Source organism: Drosophila bipectinata, chromosome 2R (genome assembly GCF_030179905.1).
Source record: "Drosophila bipectinata strain 14024-0381.07 chromosome 2R, DbipHiC1v2, whole genome shotgun sequence".
NCBI classification, from domain to species: domain Eukaryota; kingdom Metazoa; phylum Arthropoda; class Insecta; order Diptera; family Drosophilidae; genus Drosophila; species Drosophila bipectinata.
This window is the reverse complement of record NC_091737.1, coordinates 8,518,463-8,534,757: the sequence shown is the minus strand read 5'-3', so window position 1 is coordinate 8,534,757 and position 16,295 is coordinate 8,518,463. Positions and strand designations below refer to the sequence as shown.

At 42.0% G+C, this 16,295-nt stretch overlaps 3 protein-coding genes across 5 annotated transcripts; 2 read left to right on the top strand and 1 right to left on the bottom strand.

Annotated features, from left to right (window-relative positions):
- Nucleotides 1-22: 22 nt before the first annotated feature.
- Vmat (Vesicular monoamine transporter) lies at nucleotides 23-15,120 on the bottom strand. 3 transcript variants are annotated; one of them, XM_017235274.3, is made up of 9 exons: nucleotides 14,834-15,120; nucleotides 13,896-14,096; nucleotides 10,841-11,345; nucleotides 2,621-2,791; nucleotides 2,396-2,534; nucleotides 2,243-2,301; nucleotides 1,591-2,186; nucleotides 1,136-1,453; nucleotides 23-732 (listed from the first exon to the last, which is right to left on the bottom strand). In XM_017235274.3, exons 3-9 carry the CDS (start codon nucleotides 11,322-11,324, stop codon nucleotides 661-663), a joined length of 1,839 nt encoding a protein of 612 aa, XP_017090763.2. In that variant the 5' UTR covers nucleotides 11,325-11,345; nucleotides 13,896-14,096; nucleotides 14,834-15,120; the 3' UTR covers nucleotides 23-660. The 3 variants fall into 3 exon arrangements, with proteins under 3 accessions (XP_017090763.2, XP_017090759.2, XP_017090762.2); XM_017235270.3 differs by lacking the exon at nucleotides 23-732 and having other exon boundaries at nucleotides 882-1,453; XM_017235273.3 differs by lacking the exons at nucleotides 23-732; nucleotides 13,896-14,096; nucleotides 14,834-15,120 and adding an exon at nucleotides 12,222-12,714 and having other exon boundaries at nucleotides 882-1,453.
- Nucleotides 4,623-6,606, top strand: LOC108121272 (uncharacterized). The gene is made up of 3 exons (XM_017235276.3): nucleotides 4,623-4,783; nucleotides 5,057-5,449; nucleotides 5,511-6,606. Exons 2-3 carry the CDS (start codon nucleotides 5,308-5,310, stop codon nucleotides 6,515-6,517), a joined length of 1,149 nt encoding a protein of 382 aa, XP_017090765.2. The 5' UTR covers nucleotides 4,623-4,783; nucleotides 5,057-5,307; the 3' UTR covers nucleotides 6,518-6,606.
- Nucleotides 8,350-8,935, top strand: LOC108121273 (uncharacterized). The gene has a single exon (XM_017235277.3). It carries the CDS (start codon nucleotides 8,409-8,411, stop codon nucleotides 8,838-8,840), a length of 432 nt encoding a protein of 143 aa, XP_017090766.2. The 5' UTR covers nucleotides 8,350-8,408; the 3' UTR covers nucleotides 8,841-8,935.
- Nucleotides 15,121-16,295: the final 1,175 nt, after the last annotated feature.

Sequence of the window (16,295 nt, the reverse complement as noted above, 5' to 3'; positions counted from 1 at the left end):
AAAATATTTTGGCATTCCTTCTTAGTTTTAATCCTTAAATATAGATTTGTTCTCTTAAAAACAAAAACCATTAAATCAATGCAATTGCTGGCGCTTGCTTTTTGGAAAAACCATTAAACCTTCCCTGCTGGGAGTAGAGTCTTCCGAGGAAGGACTCTTCGTAGCTCCGAGAGCTCTTCTGCACTTTCTTCCCGAAATCCGTAGATTTCTTGTTTCCATTTGGATCATAAATTGCCTCCAACACGTAGTAGGGTTCTTTGGCTTTTGGTTTTCTAATCTTCTCTAATGAAACTATATAATTTTACCCGTCGAATCGAACAAAGTGCTCATTCTCAGAGCCTATAACTTTCACAATCTATTTCTTTCAGTGTGCTTGAGTATAACGTGTGCAAATATTTCGAGGGGGAGGTGAATTCTTGATATGGTTCGGGGAGTTTATATTAAGACTATAGCATAACATTGAACAAGAATAACTTTTTTGTTTTCAATCGAAAATTCATATGATATTGCTGATATTGTTGGTTGTGGTTATGGATACTTTTCTGCCTCTCTACTCCATATTTTTTTTGGATTTTTATCTTTTAGTTACTTATTATCTTTTTTTGTTTCATTTTTGGCCGCACTTGTAGGCGACATTGCATTTTCTTTAATCGTTTCCGTTTATTCGTCTTCATCGTAGTTTTGATAGGTGACATAACGTACCTGAGCCCGATCACGTCCATAGATCAAGGACTGAAAGAAAATTAAAATTTATTAGAGGGTTAGTTGGTTAATTAATTTTAAAATATAATGCTACATGCTCAAGGCAAATGAAACTCAGGCAGCGCTCTTAAATAAAATTATAAACTTTTATTACAAAATTAAGAAGAACTTAGTTCTAAGAAAAACAATGATAATGACTAATAATACGGGAAAAAATTAAAAACTAAAGTAAAAGCTAAAGATTGTCATTTTAGAGCCGCTCGCTCTCGTATCCCTCGTTCGTCCTGCCCGCCTCTGCATCCACATTGTCTGTGGCCGGGGGCACGGATGTCCCATGCATGATGGCTGGGCAGGATGCCGTCACCTGGGAATCCGCTGCAGCAGCGGCAGCTTCGGCGGCGGCAGCTTCAGCCGCCTCCCGAGCCATACGTACCTTCTTCTCGTCACTGGTCGGCGGATTCTTGAGCAGGGTCAGCAGTGGGGCGTACATGAAGCACAGGATGGCGATTCCGAACAGCATCCACTCGAAGCCGATGCTCTTCACCAGTGATCCCGAGAGAGCCGGTCCTACGGCGAATCCTACACAGAAGGCCACGTCGCCGAGGGCGTAGACACTGCCGTAGACGGCCGAGTGCCGGATGTCCACCAGGTAGCCCAGTTCCGGCATCATCGAGGAGTCCACCATGCCAATGGCAAAGCCCAGTCCGGCATTCGGGATGATCAGGTGGGTAATCGAGGTGGCCATGGGAATCTATAAGGGAAGGAAGTTCAAGAAAGGTTTATATTTGGATAAAACCATGACTGCACCTTGCAGTATATATCTTTCTTAATTCTCCACTAATCTGAATTAAAATATTAATAATTAAATTATATATTTTTAAAACTTACAAATATCAAACATCCTCCGATGATAACTAGTCCCAGACAGGCGGCAAACCAGCGACCAATTTTGTGTCCCAGTGGTCCGAAGAGGTTTGTGCCAATCAGGTAACTGATGGAGGCGGGAAGGAAGGCCACGCCCTGCTCCCAACGGGTGGCGCCCATGTTGTCCACCATCCACAGCGGCAACGAAGGTTCCAGCATGGCGATGCCCATGTTGGCGAAGGTGATGGCTCCGGCAGCAATCAGAATGTACGGATCACTGATCAGGCTCTTCAAGGATGGGGGCTCCGACTCGGCCTTTTGGATGGAAGGCTGCAACATGAACAGCTGGAGAAGACCATCGCCCAAGGCCAGAGCAGCTAAGACCAAGAACGGAGCCGATTTTCCCACAAACTCGTACATGACGCCGCCAAACGGTGGACCAATCAGGACGCCCAGGGCCAGGCCACCGAGAGCTATGCCCATGGCATTGCCACGCTCCTTGTCGTCGGTGAAGCGATCTGCCAGCATGCCCATGCCCGATACCGAGGAGCAGGAGGATCCAATTCCCTGCAGAGCCCGAGCCACAAACAGGACCAGGTAGGAGCGTCCAAAGGCAAAGACTAAGAGGGATCTTTATTGGAGAGGGATCATCTCTTGAGATGATGGGTCAACTTACTCAGGGTGGAGAGAAACATTATCACGAAGCCAGCAAACATGGGAATACTATAGCCAATGCTGAAAGGAGAACGGGATCATGAGGATGGCAATCTTCTTGCTCTTAACCAAGTTAACTTTGGGCCAGAACTTGGCAATTACCAATCTTGCTTACCGGTGCGTTAGGGGTCCCACAATCGGATTAACCAGAAGCTGGACGAAGGCCTTGGAGGCGAAGAGCAGACCCACTTCCACAGTCTCGCCCACCAGCTCGTTGTGGCGCTCCTCCAGTTCGCGGTAGTAGGTCTCGTTTTCTGGCCAAGGAAGGATGGAAGGATTTTCGTTAACATCCAGGTGCCAGACTCTCTAATTATGGGCGGCTGGTGCGAGAAACACTTACCCTCCGGACTCAGCGTGGAGACCTCCAGCGGGGCTGCCTCGCTGCCATCTTTGTTGCAAGGACACGGCGTCGGCGGCGGTGGGGTGTTGAAGGTGAGCGGTGTCCGGGCATAGCTGTCGAGCGGTGCGTCCGGATGTCGTATGTCGTACAGGAACTCGGGTATGATGGGCACTAAACGGGGTGGCACAAACATAATTTGATTGCAACAAAAGGCATTTGCTAACAATTAACCCAAAACGCTTTGCTTTCCCAGTTTCTACCCTGAGGCAATTTTAAATGGGCCGCCGCTGCCGCCGCTGCCATCTAATTGCGTTTGCCGAAGCCTCTGAGATTGTTGTTGCTGAAAAGTTTTGTAATTGCCTTGCCGTAGCGCCCCGTAGACGATGCCACCTAATTGAGTTGCAACCAAACTGGATGGGATAGGAGTTGCTTCAAAAAAATTGCGCATACGCCACGTTAACAACGATGCGTTTAATTGACTCTCCAACATGCAACATTGACCCATCCATTCCCTCCTCTGCCCTCCCTGGGCATACTGGTTGCAAATTCAATTTGTTTATTGCATGCTTCGACTCTGTTTATATTTATTATCAACACCCGTGCAACGAGAACCGGAGACTCGAACCGGAGAGCCCGAGTCTCTGGCAGAGGCCCTGAGTCCGGGTCCTGGTCCGGGTTGGTAATTGCATTTCCTGCCAAAGTGCTAGGCCAGGGTTACTTTTCAATTGAACAAAGTTGGTGGTGCAGTGGAGTGCTGAGTGCTGGAGTTTTTGTAGTTTTGAGTTCAGGGAAGCGTAGTTTGAAGTATTGTTGGGGTAATTTGTTTGCTTGTGGACCCAGTTATTCGTCGTTATCAGTCTGACAGCTCATAACCATATATATGTTACATATATTTACTAGGGACCTTAATGAGTGCCATTCATGTTGAGGAGTTCGGCTTGGGTCGTGCCGCCACGTGCCTCGCCAGAAAGTTCAGCGAAAGTGGAAGTCTCACCTGACCTGCAACCTCATTCAACTGTCACACATGTGCCAGTCATGTGGCATAACATCGTGCCATTTGTTGGCCAAATACCAGCCCACCAAATGACATGCAAGCGGAAATGTATGCAAATCCGAGAACATCAATTTAATTGGGGCTAACCACTTGGAATGCAACAGACCCCAGCGATTAACCGCAGGGACATCCCTATTTTTGTTGCCTTAGTAATTTCCAGTCAGTCTCCCCCTGTCAGCCACAACAACTCATTAAAATGTCTAACCTGGGCCTGTGACATACAAAAGATAATTCCAAAAAAAGCACGTGCAACCGGGGTCAGAGGGTTTGGGGCCTGGCGGCATGGAGCATGGGGCATGGGGCAAGCGTCGGTTTGGTTGCATTTCGCGTGTCGAAGACACTTAAGCCGCCGCAATGCTAAAAGGAAGGCGACTCCGCCAGTCGGTAAACAAATAGTGATCCAGGGTTGCGGTAATCCTTTAGCTTTTTATATTTTTTTTAAGGTTTTAGATCTTAGAAAATTTAATGGTTTGGTAATATTTTAAACGGAGTTTTAAAAAACGATATTTTCAAATATAGATGTTATCCTATATTATAGGATTCTTTTTAAATTTAAATTTAAATTAAATTTCCGATTTTTTATATTACTTTTGGTATATAGATCTCTGAATCATTATGAGCTCTGAGAGGTATGGAAATGCAATGTTTTAACAATCTTTTTAATGTTTTTCAACCTCGGTTCTTTAATTTTAATTAAAATCATGTATATTAAATCCTAAACATGATTAAATAAATAAATACTTTTCTCTGATCTCTTAAAGGAAATGTTAAGACCTCTGTGGTTTGATAATAATTAAATCGGATTTTTAAAAAAATAAACTATTTTAAGTTTTTCTTAAAATGGATTGGCTAACGTGGTCTTTTTTAAGGGTATTTTGCCCATTTATGTTTATGATTTTATATATTGGATATAGGGTTCCAGATCTCTATACCTTTTTAAAGAATGTAAGAACTATGGACTAGTAATGTTTTAAAAGTTTTATTCAGTTCCTGTTTACTAAAATTTACATTATGAATTTAAATATTTCCAAAGCTTTTTAAATGGGTGAACTTATTGGAATAATGCATAAGATCCATAGCTTAAGAACTATGGATCGGATAAAATGCGGGTAACATTTGAAGCTTTTTTATCCTTCATTTAAATTTTAAAAGGATTGCATTTTTTTTTGTCTATTTTTATGGAATTCCAATTTAATTTCCCAATTTAAGTTTCTGATGAAATATATATTATTTTAGATCTTAAAAATAGTTTAAAGACTTATTCTAAATATTATTGAAGGTAAAATGTATCTACGAGTCAAGGAATATTGCTGGATTTTTGACTGTCCTATATATACCACCCACACCCTAGCCTTTTAGTGACACTTTTTCCTTTTCGGCAGCCCTGTGGCGTCCGCAGGTCACCCAGATACATCGATTCGCCTTCGATGCGGCGTCGTCGGCGTCGTCAAGCCAAACAGAAGCGGAAGCGGCAGTGAGGCGGCAACTGGCAAAGCAACCAGTCATCCACTGGCTACGACCAGGAAGAGGACGAGAACCAGCACGAGAACGAGGACAACTCTTGTTTATTTGATTAATATGCACAGGATTTAATTAGGCAGAGGGACGGTTAGTACTGGAGGAGCAGGGGAGAATGCGACCCATTTGGGAGTCGGCCAGTAGGCCGCTATTCGTGCGTTCTGTGTGGCGGGAGGCGATCGGGAGACGCCACTTCATCCTCGACTACGAGCCACGTCAGAGGCAGCGCTGGAAACGCCAGAAGACGAGGTTGAAAGGTGGGTTTAAATCTTAAAGACTGGAAGCCCGATTTTCCTTTAATATCTCCTACTTTTCTAGCCACCTATCAGCAGACGCAATCCTGCGAAATCTACCAAGAGTCCACTGAGGGCAGTGTCGAGTATCTGGACGAAGATCTTCTGCTGGACGCCACCAAGCTGACGCTGCAACAGCAACAGTCCTTGCCCCAAATGGGGGGTCAGGGCAGGCAGGGGCAGAATGTGGCCACGACAGGATCAGGACGAGAGCAGCGGCATCATAGCAATCGCCATGCCAAGAGGCGGGCCTGGTTGCTGAGCCGAGGACGGACCTACAACCTAGAGCATCATCTGACGGACAATCCCTCCCGACGCAGTTCCCTGCAGGATTCCAGTAGTGTCCTGCCCAGCACAGCGAACAATCCTGAAGAGCGTCTGGCGGAGAGAGTGCTCCATTGGCTGGACTTGGCAGGACGTACGGATATTGTAAAGGCGGCCGAGTCGCCTCCGGTGCCTCCTGCCACAAGCAGTGCCCAGTTGGCCAGGTCGGCTCAGAGGATGCAGAGGACCCATCATCGCAGTCTGAGCCTCAAGAGGGTGGCCACAGTGGCTGTGAATCATCACCAGCGATCGGTGGCCGTCAGGAAGCCCAGTGCCAAGCCTGCTCCTGTCCAACCGGTGGTCACCAACTCGACTGCATCTACCTCCGCCTCCAACGCCAAGCCCATAACTATTATCTTCAACAAAGAGGGCGTGCCTGTCCGCCTCAATAGACCCGCCCGGAATATCGACCTGTGCGCTTTGAGCAGCAGTGCCAGTACCACGAGAAGAATGGCTGGCCAACTAGCCTCGGTCCGTCTGTACAGTGGAGCCTCGGCCTCGCCGCTGCCGGAGGAGACACGTACCCCGCCGCTCAGTAGCCGGGGCTTGGCATCCGCCGCCGCAGATAGCCGGAAGCAGTTGCACATCTTCATGCCCAGTCTACCCAAGAAGGGTTTGTTGGGAACAGAATCCGTCAGTGGCAGTGGCATTGGTTGCTCTGGCGAGGATGCCTTGAGTACTAGCTTCAGTGAGCTATGTCAGCTTTAGTAGAGATCATTTTAAAAGAATTGATAGTTTAGAGTATCTTGAGTGTCATTTAAAAAAATATAATATTTGGTCTATTTAATAAAATATATTTTAAATGATTTTATTTCATTATTTAAAAGTATGCCTTTATCTTTTAATTCCCAAAAGTTCACTGACATTAATGTGGTCTCTACTCCTCGTACTATCCTCAAGTGTCCTTGCAAAAGTCCTTAACTTTGCGCCAGGTTTGCCACACGCGTTTCATTCGAAGGCCACAAGTTGAAATATTCATCAAGACACACAAATTATATATAATTAAAGGTATGGTAGAAATTAGACAGAAAGAACCCGCCTTTTGATCTATTAATATTCCTAAAACCTCCAGGCCTCAGACCATATAAATTATTATTAGTAAAGCTTATTTGAAAATTATATGAAAAGTGGCATGCTCTGCATGTTTCTCAAATGTCTTAAAATTATATAGTACATTTATATATTTAGTTTGACCTTTCAAGAATAAATGAAGGGCTGCAATTAAATAACATTTTTAATTTTTTTTGTAAAACACTTCTCGTGACCTTCGTATTGTCAGAAAATCTTAAGAATATCATAAAATCTAACATCAACTATAGATTTATGATTTTCCTTCTCAACTTTTGAGTTCTATAAATAAAACATATTTCTCTTCAAAACTCTTATATCCTCCTTGTCCTTTGTAGAGTATTTATTGTCCTTTGGAGGACTACTTATTAATATCGTACAATCTTTTCTTGGGTTTATTGATTTTCGTTTTTGTTTCGTTGCCATTGAAAGTTTCTTTTGTTTTTTTTTTGTGAGTTTATTTTTGGATTACTCCACAAAAAAAGAAGAAAAAGTTGGCGGCATGTGCCACGCCCCTTTTCTTTTGTTTTGATTTCGGTTGTTGATTTTAAGGATATTTTTTTTTGGTTGGGGTTACCAAGTGAAAGGAGCGTAATCAATGTAATTGTGGATATATTGCATGTTTGCCAAAAAAATAAAGTTTATGTTAAAGTTTTTGCCTTAATGTGTGTGGCATTTTAGGCACGAATTTATAGGCTTATTTTGGTGCCAAAATGAGGACTTTAAAGGAATCCTTTTAGGCAAAAAATCTAGTTTCAGTCTCCAGAAAATATATCCCTGGCAACTATTTCCTTTACAGACAAAAAGTAAACAGTCGTAAAGTAATTATGGACATTACATATCCATCAGGATAATGGGACAACAAACTGTCAACCGTTGCGAGGGAGATTCCTTGGATATCCATCAAGCGGCATGCCATGCCATGCAACACCGCCTGCCACACGTGGCAAGTTGTCATAGTCATCGTGTTATTCTATGACTGACGCGTCGCGGTATTTAGATTCGTTTTCAATATCTATGGATTCAATAGTGTGTGAGTATTTTCTGTGGATACCAGGACATACCATATAGATGGTGGGGGATAAGCAAAAGGCCCAATGAGTCATTGCGTCTGGCATGACAGCAAACGACACCGAAAAGCCGCACGATTGTGACCTTTGACTAAATGGTAAATGGTAAATGGTAGATGGTCTGGTGGAAAAAAAAACCCAACCAACCAACCTTTACCAGGAAAACTTTTATTTGTGCCTTCAAGGCGAAAGACAAAAGGGGGAGCAATTACTATTTTGGAGGCAAAAACTTTTTCTCCTCAAAATGCGCAACAATATATACCATTCGAGGGAAAAATTGCACACATAACAGGCCAACATTTGGCTGCCGTGACTTATTCGCGTTTCTGCAACGGACGCGGCAGGTTCCTCTATCCGGGAATTGTTATTCCAAGTTACGACTTCCAACTTCCAAGTTACCAATATAACAAGCAAAGTTTCTCGCTTTCTGTTAAGACGCATTTTAATTATCCGGCCGTGGTATGTCCACCGACGAGGATTCCCTGGGCAGTCCCCTCAAGCGGGCCACACCCACACCCCCGCCCGGCGAAAAGGAGCGGGAACGCCCGCGGGGCGGAAGGGCGGCAGAGCACTTGCGGCATCAGAAGAGCTTCGAAGCCAGGTACAGCGGCATCATCCAGAAGCAGATCTGGGAGACGAGCATCAACAAGGATGTCCTGGAGCGGCAGCTGAATGCCTACTTTCCCTTCTCCCGGAGTGCCTCGCTCTCGAAGGAAGGCGGTTCCGGGGGATTCGATCAGCTTCTTCCCTCTGCGGCGGGGACAGCGGCTGGAGGCTGTATCCTGAAGTCCCGTTCGGTGGGCACCACTCCCACTAGGCGACCTGGAGCCTGCTTGGAGAAGCTAGACACAGTGGATGTGGCCCTGGCAGAACCATCATCTCTAGGAAAATAGAATCTCTCCATAAAAAAGGGAGCTTCCATATCCCAAGGATAAAGCAGATTTATTCATTGTGATGTCCGTAAGGTTGAAAGTGAATTTTATAACTTTTTAGACTTAAGATAGGATAGGTTTTAGCTTTCTTTGAAAACATTTTATATATAATATTTATTAAATATTTTGTATCTTCTTTTTTAGTCATTTATCATAGCTTTTAATTTGAGAAAGTTTAGATATGTTTCTTATATTATTCCTTTCCAGTATATCTTTATTTTTAACCTTTACAGTACTTCCTTACTAAAAACCTTCCTCCTAACCTGACTATTTCTTTACCAATCCTTAGTTTCCAGGCTATTATTTACTTTACAGCACCCATAGTTAAACAAACTATCCTTTTCTTAAAAGAAAGTGTCCAAAATAGCTTTTATAAATAAAAAAAACATTTGAAACATCATTGTGAACAAAAATGTATCGAAAATCATAAAATATACACCCTAAAGAGTCATTTTAAAAATTTACGTATATTTATACAAGTATTACTAAACATGTAAGCCCAAAACTCTGTTCCAAATTAAACAATCCAACACCATAAAGATTTATCCAAAGCACCACCAACAATCAACAATTTGCATAGTTCAGTGTCCGTGTAAGAAGACCCATTTTATTGGCCGTAAAGCCAGGACCAGGGATGTTGCCAGGATCAAAGCTAAGCCCTATTTAAGCTACTATTATTCAATCTTCCTCAATAAAACAAAAGCTTATTGCATATTCAATTTGGAGTTTGGAATCGAGTCAGGGAACGGATAAGGCCATGACCCATATAAATAAATCTCCGCAGGCTCCCTGGTTAAATCTAATTTATGGGAATATTATGCGATGCAAGGATGGAATAAAACGACGAGGGTGACGACGTCGCAGAGTCGGGTCAGAGATCAAATGTAATAATCAAATGTATTTGCAGCAATTTTCGCTTCAGCACCTTGGCAAAGCACTTAAGTGAAAATGCCTGAAGTCAGACGCTAAAAGCTCAGGACATTCCACCCCGACAGCAGCAAGAGCTGGCGGAAAAGCAAAGAAAGGAACTTATTCCTTGGAGCTAATAGTTTTCCCAGCTTTTCTTTCGTTTCCCTTTGACTTTCACTTCCGAGCTCTCAACAAGTTGCTCGAGTGGTTCGGCTATTTCCCAACGCATTTTTTCCTTTTGGGCCAACTTGTTGATTTAAATTCATGAACGTTTAACACAAAGGACATCTATTTTTTTCAGGTTTGGTTTTTCTTTTTCCGCCGCTGCTGTATTTGTCAGACTGAAGGATTTCCACTTAATGTCCATGTGTTTGGCCAGACACTTGACATAAGCACTTGGCCGTGGACACATCCCCCTGGACTCATTTGGTTTGGTTTTTCCCCTCGGTGGGTTTTAGTGTCAAACGCAGGACTTTGCCCAACTCGGGTGGCCCAACCAATGCGTGTCCATTTAATTGACTGTCGGACATCGACTGGAGCCACTTTGAGCTGCCCGGCTCAGTCTGGTCCATTGGCCATTGTTAATGCCTAAGCAGGCGGCACTTCAGCATTGATTAGTTGCTGGCCAGGACTTGGTCTGCGGTAGACTATACCTCTGATATCTGAGATCTTATGAGGCTTAGTTTAACAATTAAATCTCCATCTGAGCTCCAATTTTTAACCAAAGTATTGGCCTTAATGGCTACCCATCCTTAGAAAATCTCTCCTAGCACTTGAACTGATGAGCTGTCAGAGAAAAATCGCATTGACAGGAAAACGTTCATTAGCTTAAGTGGTGCTATGTGGTAATTTAATGGCCCCACTCCGCGAGAAACACCACCAGCCATCACCCATCCATTGCTCCTTCGGGGAAATGGACAATTTCCAGGCGATTGGCTTGCCTGGCAAAGATAACCAGACCCCGGGGAGATAAATGTTCATGAAATGCTAATAGTCTCCCGAGAAAAAGATTTATTCGAGAATGGAGAATAGAAATAAAAGGTAGGACTCACCCACTGTGGTCAACAGCATATTGTCCAGAAGCAGAGCTATGGCAACAATGACAAGGACGAGCCGGTTAGAACCACGCCAGCTAACCATCCAGGACTTGGCGGCGGACCAGGACCCGGCAGCGCGTGGATCCTCCTGCCGGTACTGATCCGCCGGCGGTGGCTGGCGTCCACCAAACGACTGCGACTGGTAAGTGGGTGGTGGTGGGGGCGGCGGTTTCTCCTTGCCAACGCCCAGAATCCCACAATCCTGGTCCATGTTGCCATTCTGTTGATTGCTGTCCAACTGTTGCTTGAAGGGATTTTTGCTGGGAGTGCTGCTGCTGTCGCCGGAATGTGGTTGCTGCTGTTGTGGTTGATTGTTGGAGTTTATGGAAAAGGAGGTGGTTTCGCTAATCTCCGACTGCTTCTGCTGCTGCTGCTGCTGTGCTGTGCTCTGCGTGTATTTTCTAGGTCCACCATTGCCCGCATCGGTCGATGATTGCATTGCGTCGTTAGCCGCTGGTTGCTAATAATAATCCAATAGGAACAAGGAAAAAAAATAAGAAGGGAAAGCCCTGATTAATTCTAAGCCGATTGTCGTTTTTAAAATGTAATCAAAATGTAAGCAGCTTGTGGGGCGTCCAGGTCCCACGCTCGCTTTATGCCTCAATGATTTTCGCTAATTAAAAATAAATTACAAGTCTTGGGTGTTTGAATTACAATATCTCTTTCGCACGGCAACTGGAATCTAATTGAATCATACGTAATTTAAATATTTATTTAATTGCCAGTCACTCGACACCCCAACACACTCCCACCCACCCTCACTCCCAAGTCAACATGGCGTATGCGCAATATTTGTGTGACTTTTGATTTTGTGTTGCCTACTGGGAGGCGCACAAATTGAATTTCCAAATATAATTCGTTTAGAAAAAGGACTCTCCCAAACTTTGACTTCTTTAAGTTTTCGACTTCGAAATGAAATTAGCCCCCAGTTAAAAGCGACAAAGAGGTCTTCCTTCTTGTAATTGAAGGAAACACAAAAAGATGAATCAAGTTTTCCGCCAAACTACAGAGAGCCCTCGCACTTGAATGGAAATTGTAATTGATGCCTTGTCTTGGCAGGGCAATTGATTGTTTATGACGACAATACGTCTATGGATCACAATTTGTGCCTCACAAATAGATTGAAAGTGTTTGATAAATGGTCGCTCGAATTCAAAAAGCCCGTCGGAAAACACTGCAGCTACGAATTTGTTATTTAAATTGATTTAATCATCGCGAATTAACTTTAGTAGCTGGAAATAGTATCTTTTTAATTATAAGTTGTATTCAGCTAAGCGGGGGACAATTAATGAGAGTTTGTTCTAAACTAAATGGATATAGTGAGCATCTGTATTACCTGTCAGCTGTACTCTATGGAAGGACTATATTCTCTCCAGGTTGTAAGTCAACCTTTCCACTGGAGTAACACTTGCACTAATGATCTGTAACCACTACCAGGCCTTGAGTATTTATAGAACTCTGATACTATGTATCGTATCATCAACCGATATTTGTGCACTTTACGCCGCAGAAATCTCAATTAGCCAGTGATTCAAGAGTCAAGTGTATTTTGCATTCAGGAAGTAAATGATTTTATCTTTTAGATTGCACTTTCTCTCTCTGGCAACGAGATCACTGAATTTTATATATTTTTTTGGGGGATTTTTCATTCCGCGATTTCCACCGCCAAGTCGACAATCTGAACTCAAACTAAAAACTCTGGCCCACGGCCCGGGGTTTATTAAACAAATTCATCTTTTTTTTCGCAAAGTTTGCTAATTTTATTTTTTGCTCGCAGAGAGAATTCCCGGAGCGTTTTTCGTTAGACAATTTTTGCATTTCAAATGAATGCACAATGAAAAGTGTGTAAAATACATTTTAATAAATATTAATTAACAATTGGCATGCCATTTCGGATTTATGGCCGTGAGAGAAATCGAAAACCGAAACAAAAGCTTTAGTTTTGAAAATTATGCTAATAGATTTTCCTTGCGGGTTGATTTGGTTTTTTAAGTTTCCAAAATACAACAAATTTTAAATAAAAATTAACACTAGAACACTACAACTGCCATTGCGTTTTCGTTATCTCTGTTATAATAAAATATCTAATGAATTATAGGGAGACTTAAGCTATAGAGGTTTTTCAGGTGGTAGAAGCTCTAATACCCTAACAATTTTCCAATTAAAAATGTAATTATTTCATATATTAATTGGAATTTAATAGGTAAATGGATAATGATTTGTTGTGGTTAAGATAATGGTAATTTTTTCAAAATATACTTAGTATATTAAATTCTTCGGATATTTTAGACTGACCCCCTGCAAGTGCTATGAGATGCGACGAATGCGATTGTTTAATTCATTATTTATGCTCTCTCAGATATTTCTTTTGATTATCGCTATTGTCGCTTTTTTTTATTTTATTTGTGTTTCAATTGTTGTTGGGTTTGTGTTAATTGCACAAGATTTTTCAACTAACCGACGGTCAAAATTTGAGCAGCTTCTAAGCATCGACACGCAACTTTATTTAAATTGTGCTCATTTTTCAGATTTTTATTAATTAAAACTAAGCTGTGATGCCCGAGCTTGAGGTTGAGCTTGCGCTTGAGCTTGACATTGAAGGCAGAAGATTGAAGAGACCTCCTCAGCTTGGATTGTTTATTGTTCCCATCAAGGCATATAAACTGGTTTTCCTATATAATCAGCCAGGAATTGAAGTCAAAGCCCTTCGAGCTTGGTTTTTGTTTTCCATTTCCATTTCCATTTAATTGCTGTACAAATTTGCCAGCTGCCTGCAACCATTTACTGATTATTTTATTACCTATAATTGCAGTTTTTTTTTTTATTGCGATACGGTAGCTACTTTACAGATACAGATACAAATATATCTGAGGCGTGCAAATGAGACCCCCTTAAACTAATTAGTTTAAATCGAATTGGAAAACTAGAACGTGTCTAAGTGGAGAACACTTCTAAAGGGCAATCTTATAGGTCATAGGTTTTTAAATTCCAAAAAGAGTAGGTAACTCACCCAAGTTGTTTGCTATTATACGTCCTGGCTTCCTGTTTTGGGGGGCGGTTGGGAAGGACTTAGTGTCTGGCCTGTTCGAAAAATCTATTGCAATTTCACGGTTGATGTTGCTAGGTGGTTGTTTCAGACGGATTTTGTTGTATTATTATTATTATGTAATTTTTTTGTTGGTGGGTGAGGCTGTGCGTCGTTGGAGTGTTCCTGTGGGTGAGTTTTAAAAAAAAAGAATGAAGTTTAAGTAAAGAAGCTTGAAGCAGATTTGTTATGTCTCCGGTGGCCCAACAGTGGCCACTTGTGGCATTTGTTTTTTGAGATGCCACTACAGAGGGTTTCCTTTGTGGCGAGTATTTACTCTTCAGATGGCTGGAAGCAAGGTCGTTGGCCACAAGACAAAAGCAGGGTTTGGCCAAAAGAAGCTATTAAAGAATACATTTTAAACAGTATATTTTAACTAATGGCGGGCATTAGTTAGTAGCACATGTTGGTAATGATGTCTAACCAAAAAAAAAAAGTTAATCACGTTTATATTTGTATTTAAGAGTTGGATAAAAAATGAATACCAAATTATTATTCAATCTCAAAATATGAATTGAATGAGATTGCGGCTATTTGTCCAAAGTAAATAAAGAAAAGTAAATGGTATTTACATCAATATTTGTTAATACTTTTATTTGCTCTGCTTTTTTTTGTGTTTAACCATCATGCTGGTTGTCCAACCAAGCAAGAAATATTGTGTGTCCCCCGGGCTCGATTCAAATCGATTAATAAATAAATACATGAAGGTATTCAAAAGTAAACAGGCGTTTTGTAGCGGCTTTAAAATGCAAATTTCGATTGAAACTTGATTGATTTGCGAGGCAATACTAAGATAGAATAACTCGTATATTTTTAGCTTGATAAATTGCGATTAAAATGTGGATATATTCAAGAAAACTTACACCCTTTTCTCTTTAAAATTTTCACATATTTTTTGCTTGGTTTTTGTTTGCCGTTTTGCTCCTTAAATTTCAATGATGTTGCAACACACGCACATTTATTGAACTTTTTTTTATGTGGCAAGAATATATTTTAGGATTCGTTGCTCGAAAACCAAAACTAAACTAAACTAACGGTAACTGGTGGCAAGTGAGTAGGTGCCACAAGTGTCTGGTGCTGAGGCTGCACTGCGAGAGTGGGAATCGGCACGTCCATCAGCCACGAGATCTCATCTCGCACTGAACGCTGCCGGAGATGCGTTCGCATCAGCGGCGCACGAGGCAAGCCGGCGACGTCGACGGCGACAGCGACGGCTACCGACTGCGCCCAGGATGTGGATGTGCCAGTGGAAAGTGCCAAAGGAGTGCCACAGGCTCGACAAGAAGAAGCAGACGAAGAAGCAGGCGCGGCAATGACAGCATCAAGTGGCGCCGGCAGCGCAGTTCGCAGAGTGACTGCCACTTGTTGTCTGCTGCTGCTGCCTGTTGCAGTATATCCTTTTACACAAAGAATAATAAATATTTAATTTTAAATTTAATATTTTATTCAACAAGACTACGATAAGCCTATATTAAATTTTTATTTTATAAATCTACGAAGAAAGAAATCCTCTATTAATGGACTTGTAAAAATTTTAATTTCTCTCACTGCAATTATCCGTTCTCCCATTTTCGCACTGTCTTCCCTTTCTCCAGCTTCCTGGCTTCACACTTCCTCGCTCCATCTCTCTTTCTCTGCATATTGATGAAAACTGCCAACGGCAATGATTCTGCTCAATTGCCTTCATTGTGTTGGGCTTTCACACACACTTATACATATTTAAATATATGTATAAAATGGATGTGTTGGGTCCTTTACTGTTTGATTTTATTTTCACTGTCAATTGCGTTACGCCTGTAAGTATGCAACGCGTTTTGGGGTTGCCTCTCATGGAGAACATATTATGCCTAATTGATTTTCGCTTCTTAAGTGGCAATTTTTGGTGGGCGGGGTCCTTGTGGCAGGGGTTGACTTTTCCCAAAAGGGAATTTCCAATTTAAGGCGTTGAATTCTCAATTTCCCAAGTTTCTACGATTCTAGGATATGGGTATCCCATTTTAAAGTCTTCTGGGGGAAGATATACATACTTATCAGCCGGTCGTTCAATAATACTTATATATCTTTTATTTTGTATATCTTTTATAAATCGTTACCTTAAGAATGTAATATTTTAAACGATTTGCATCATTAATTTGAGTTTCTAGCAGCTTATATTACACATTTTATGTTATTTATGTAAATATATTTATATATCCATATGATTTTTGTCATAACGAGGTCACAATCATATTAAACGCAGAACGTAACAGGTGGAACATATACCCCCAGGACATTGCCCTTAAAAAGAACGTGTTGTTGCACCGATTTTGCCAATTTCCGGTTACC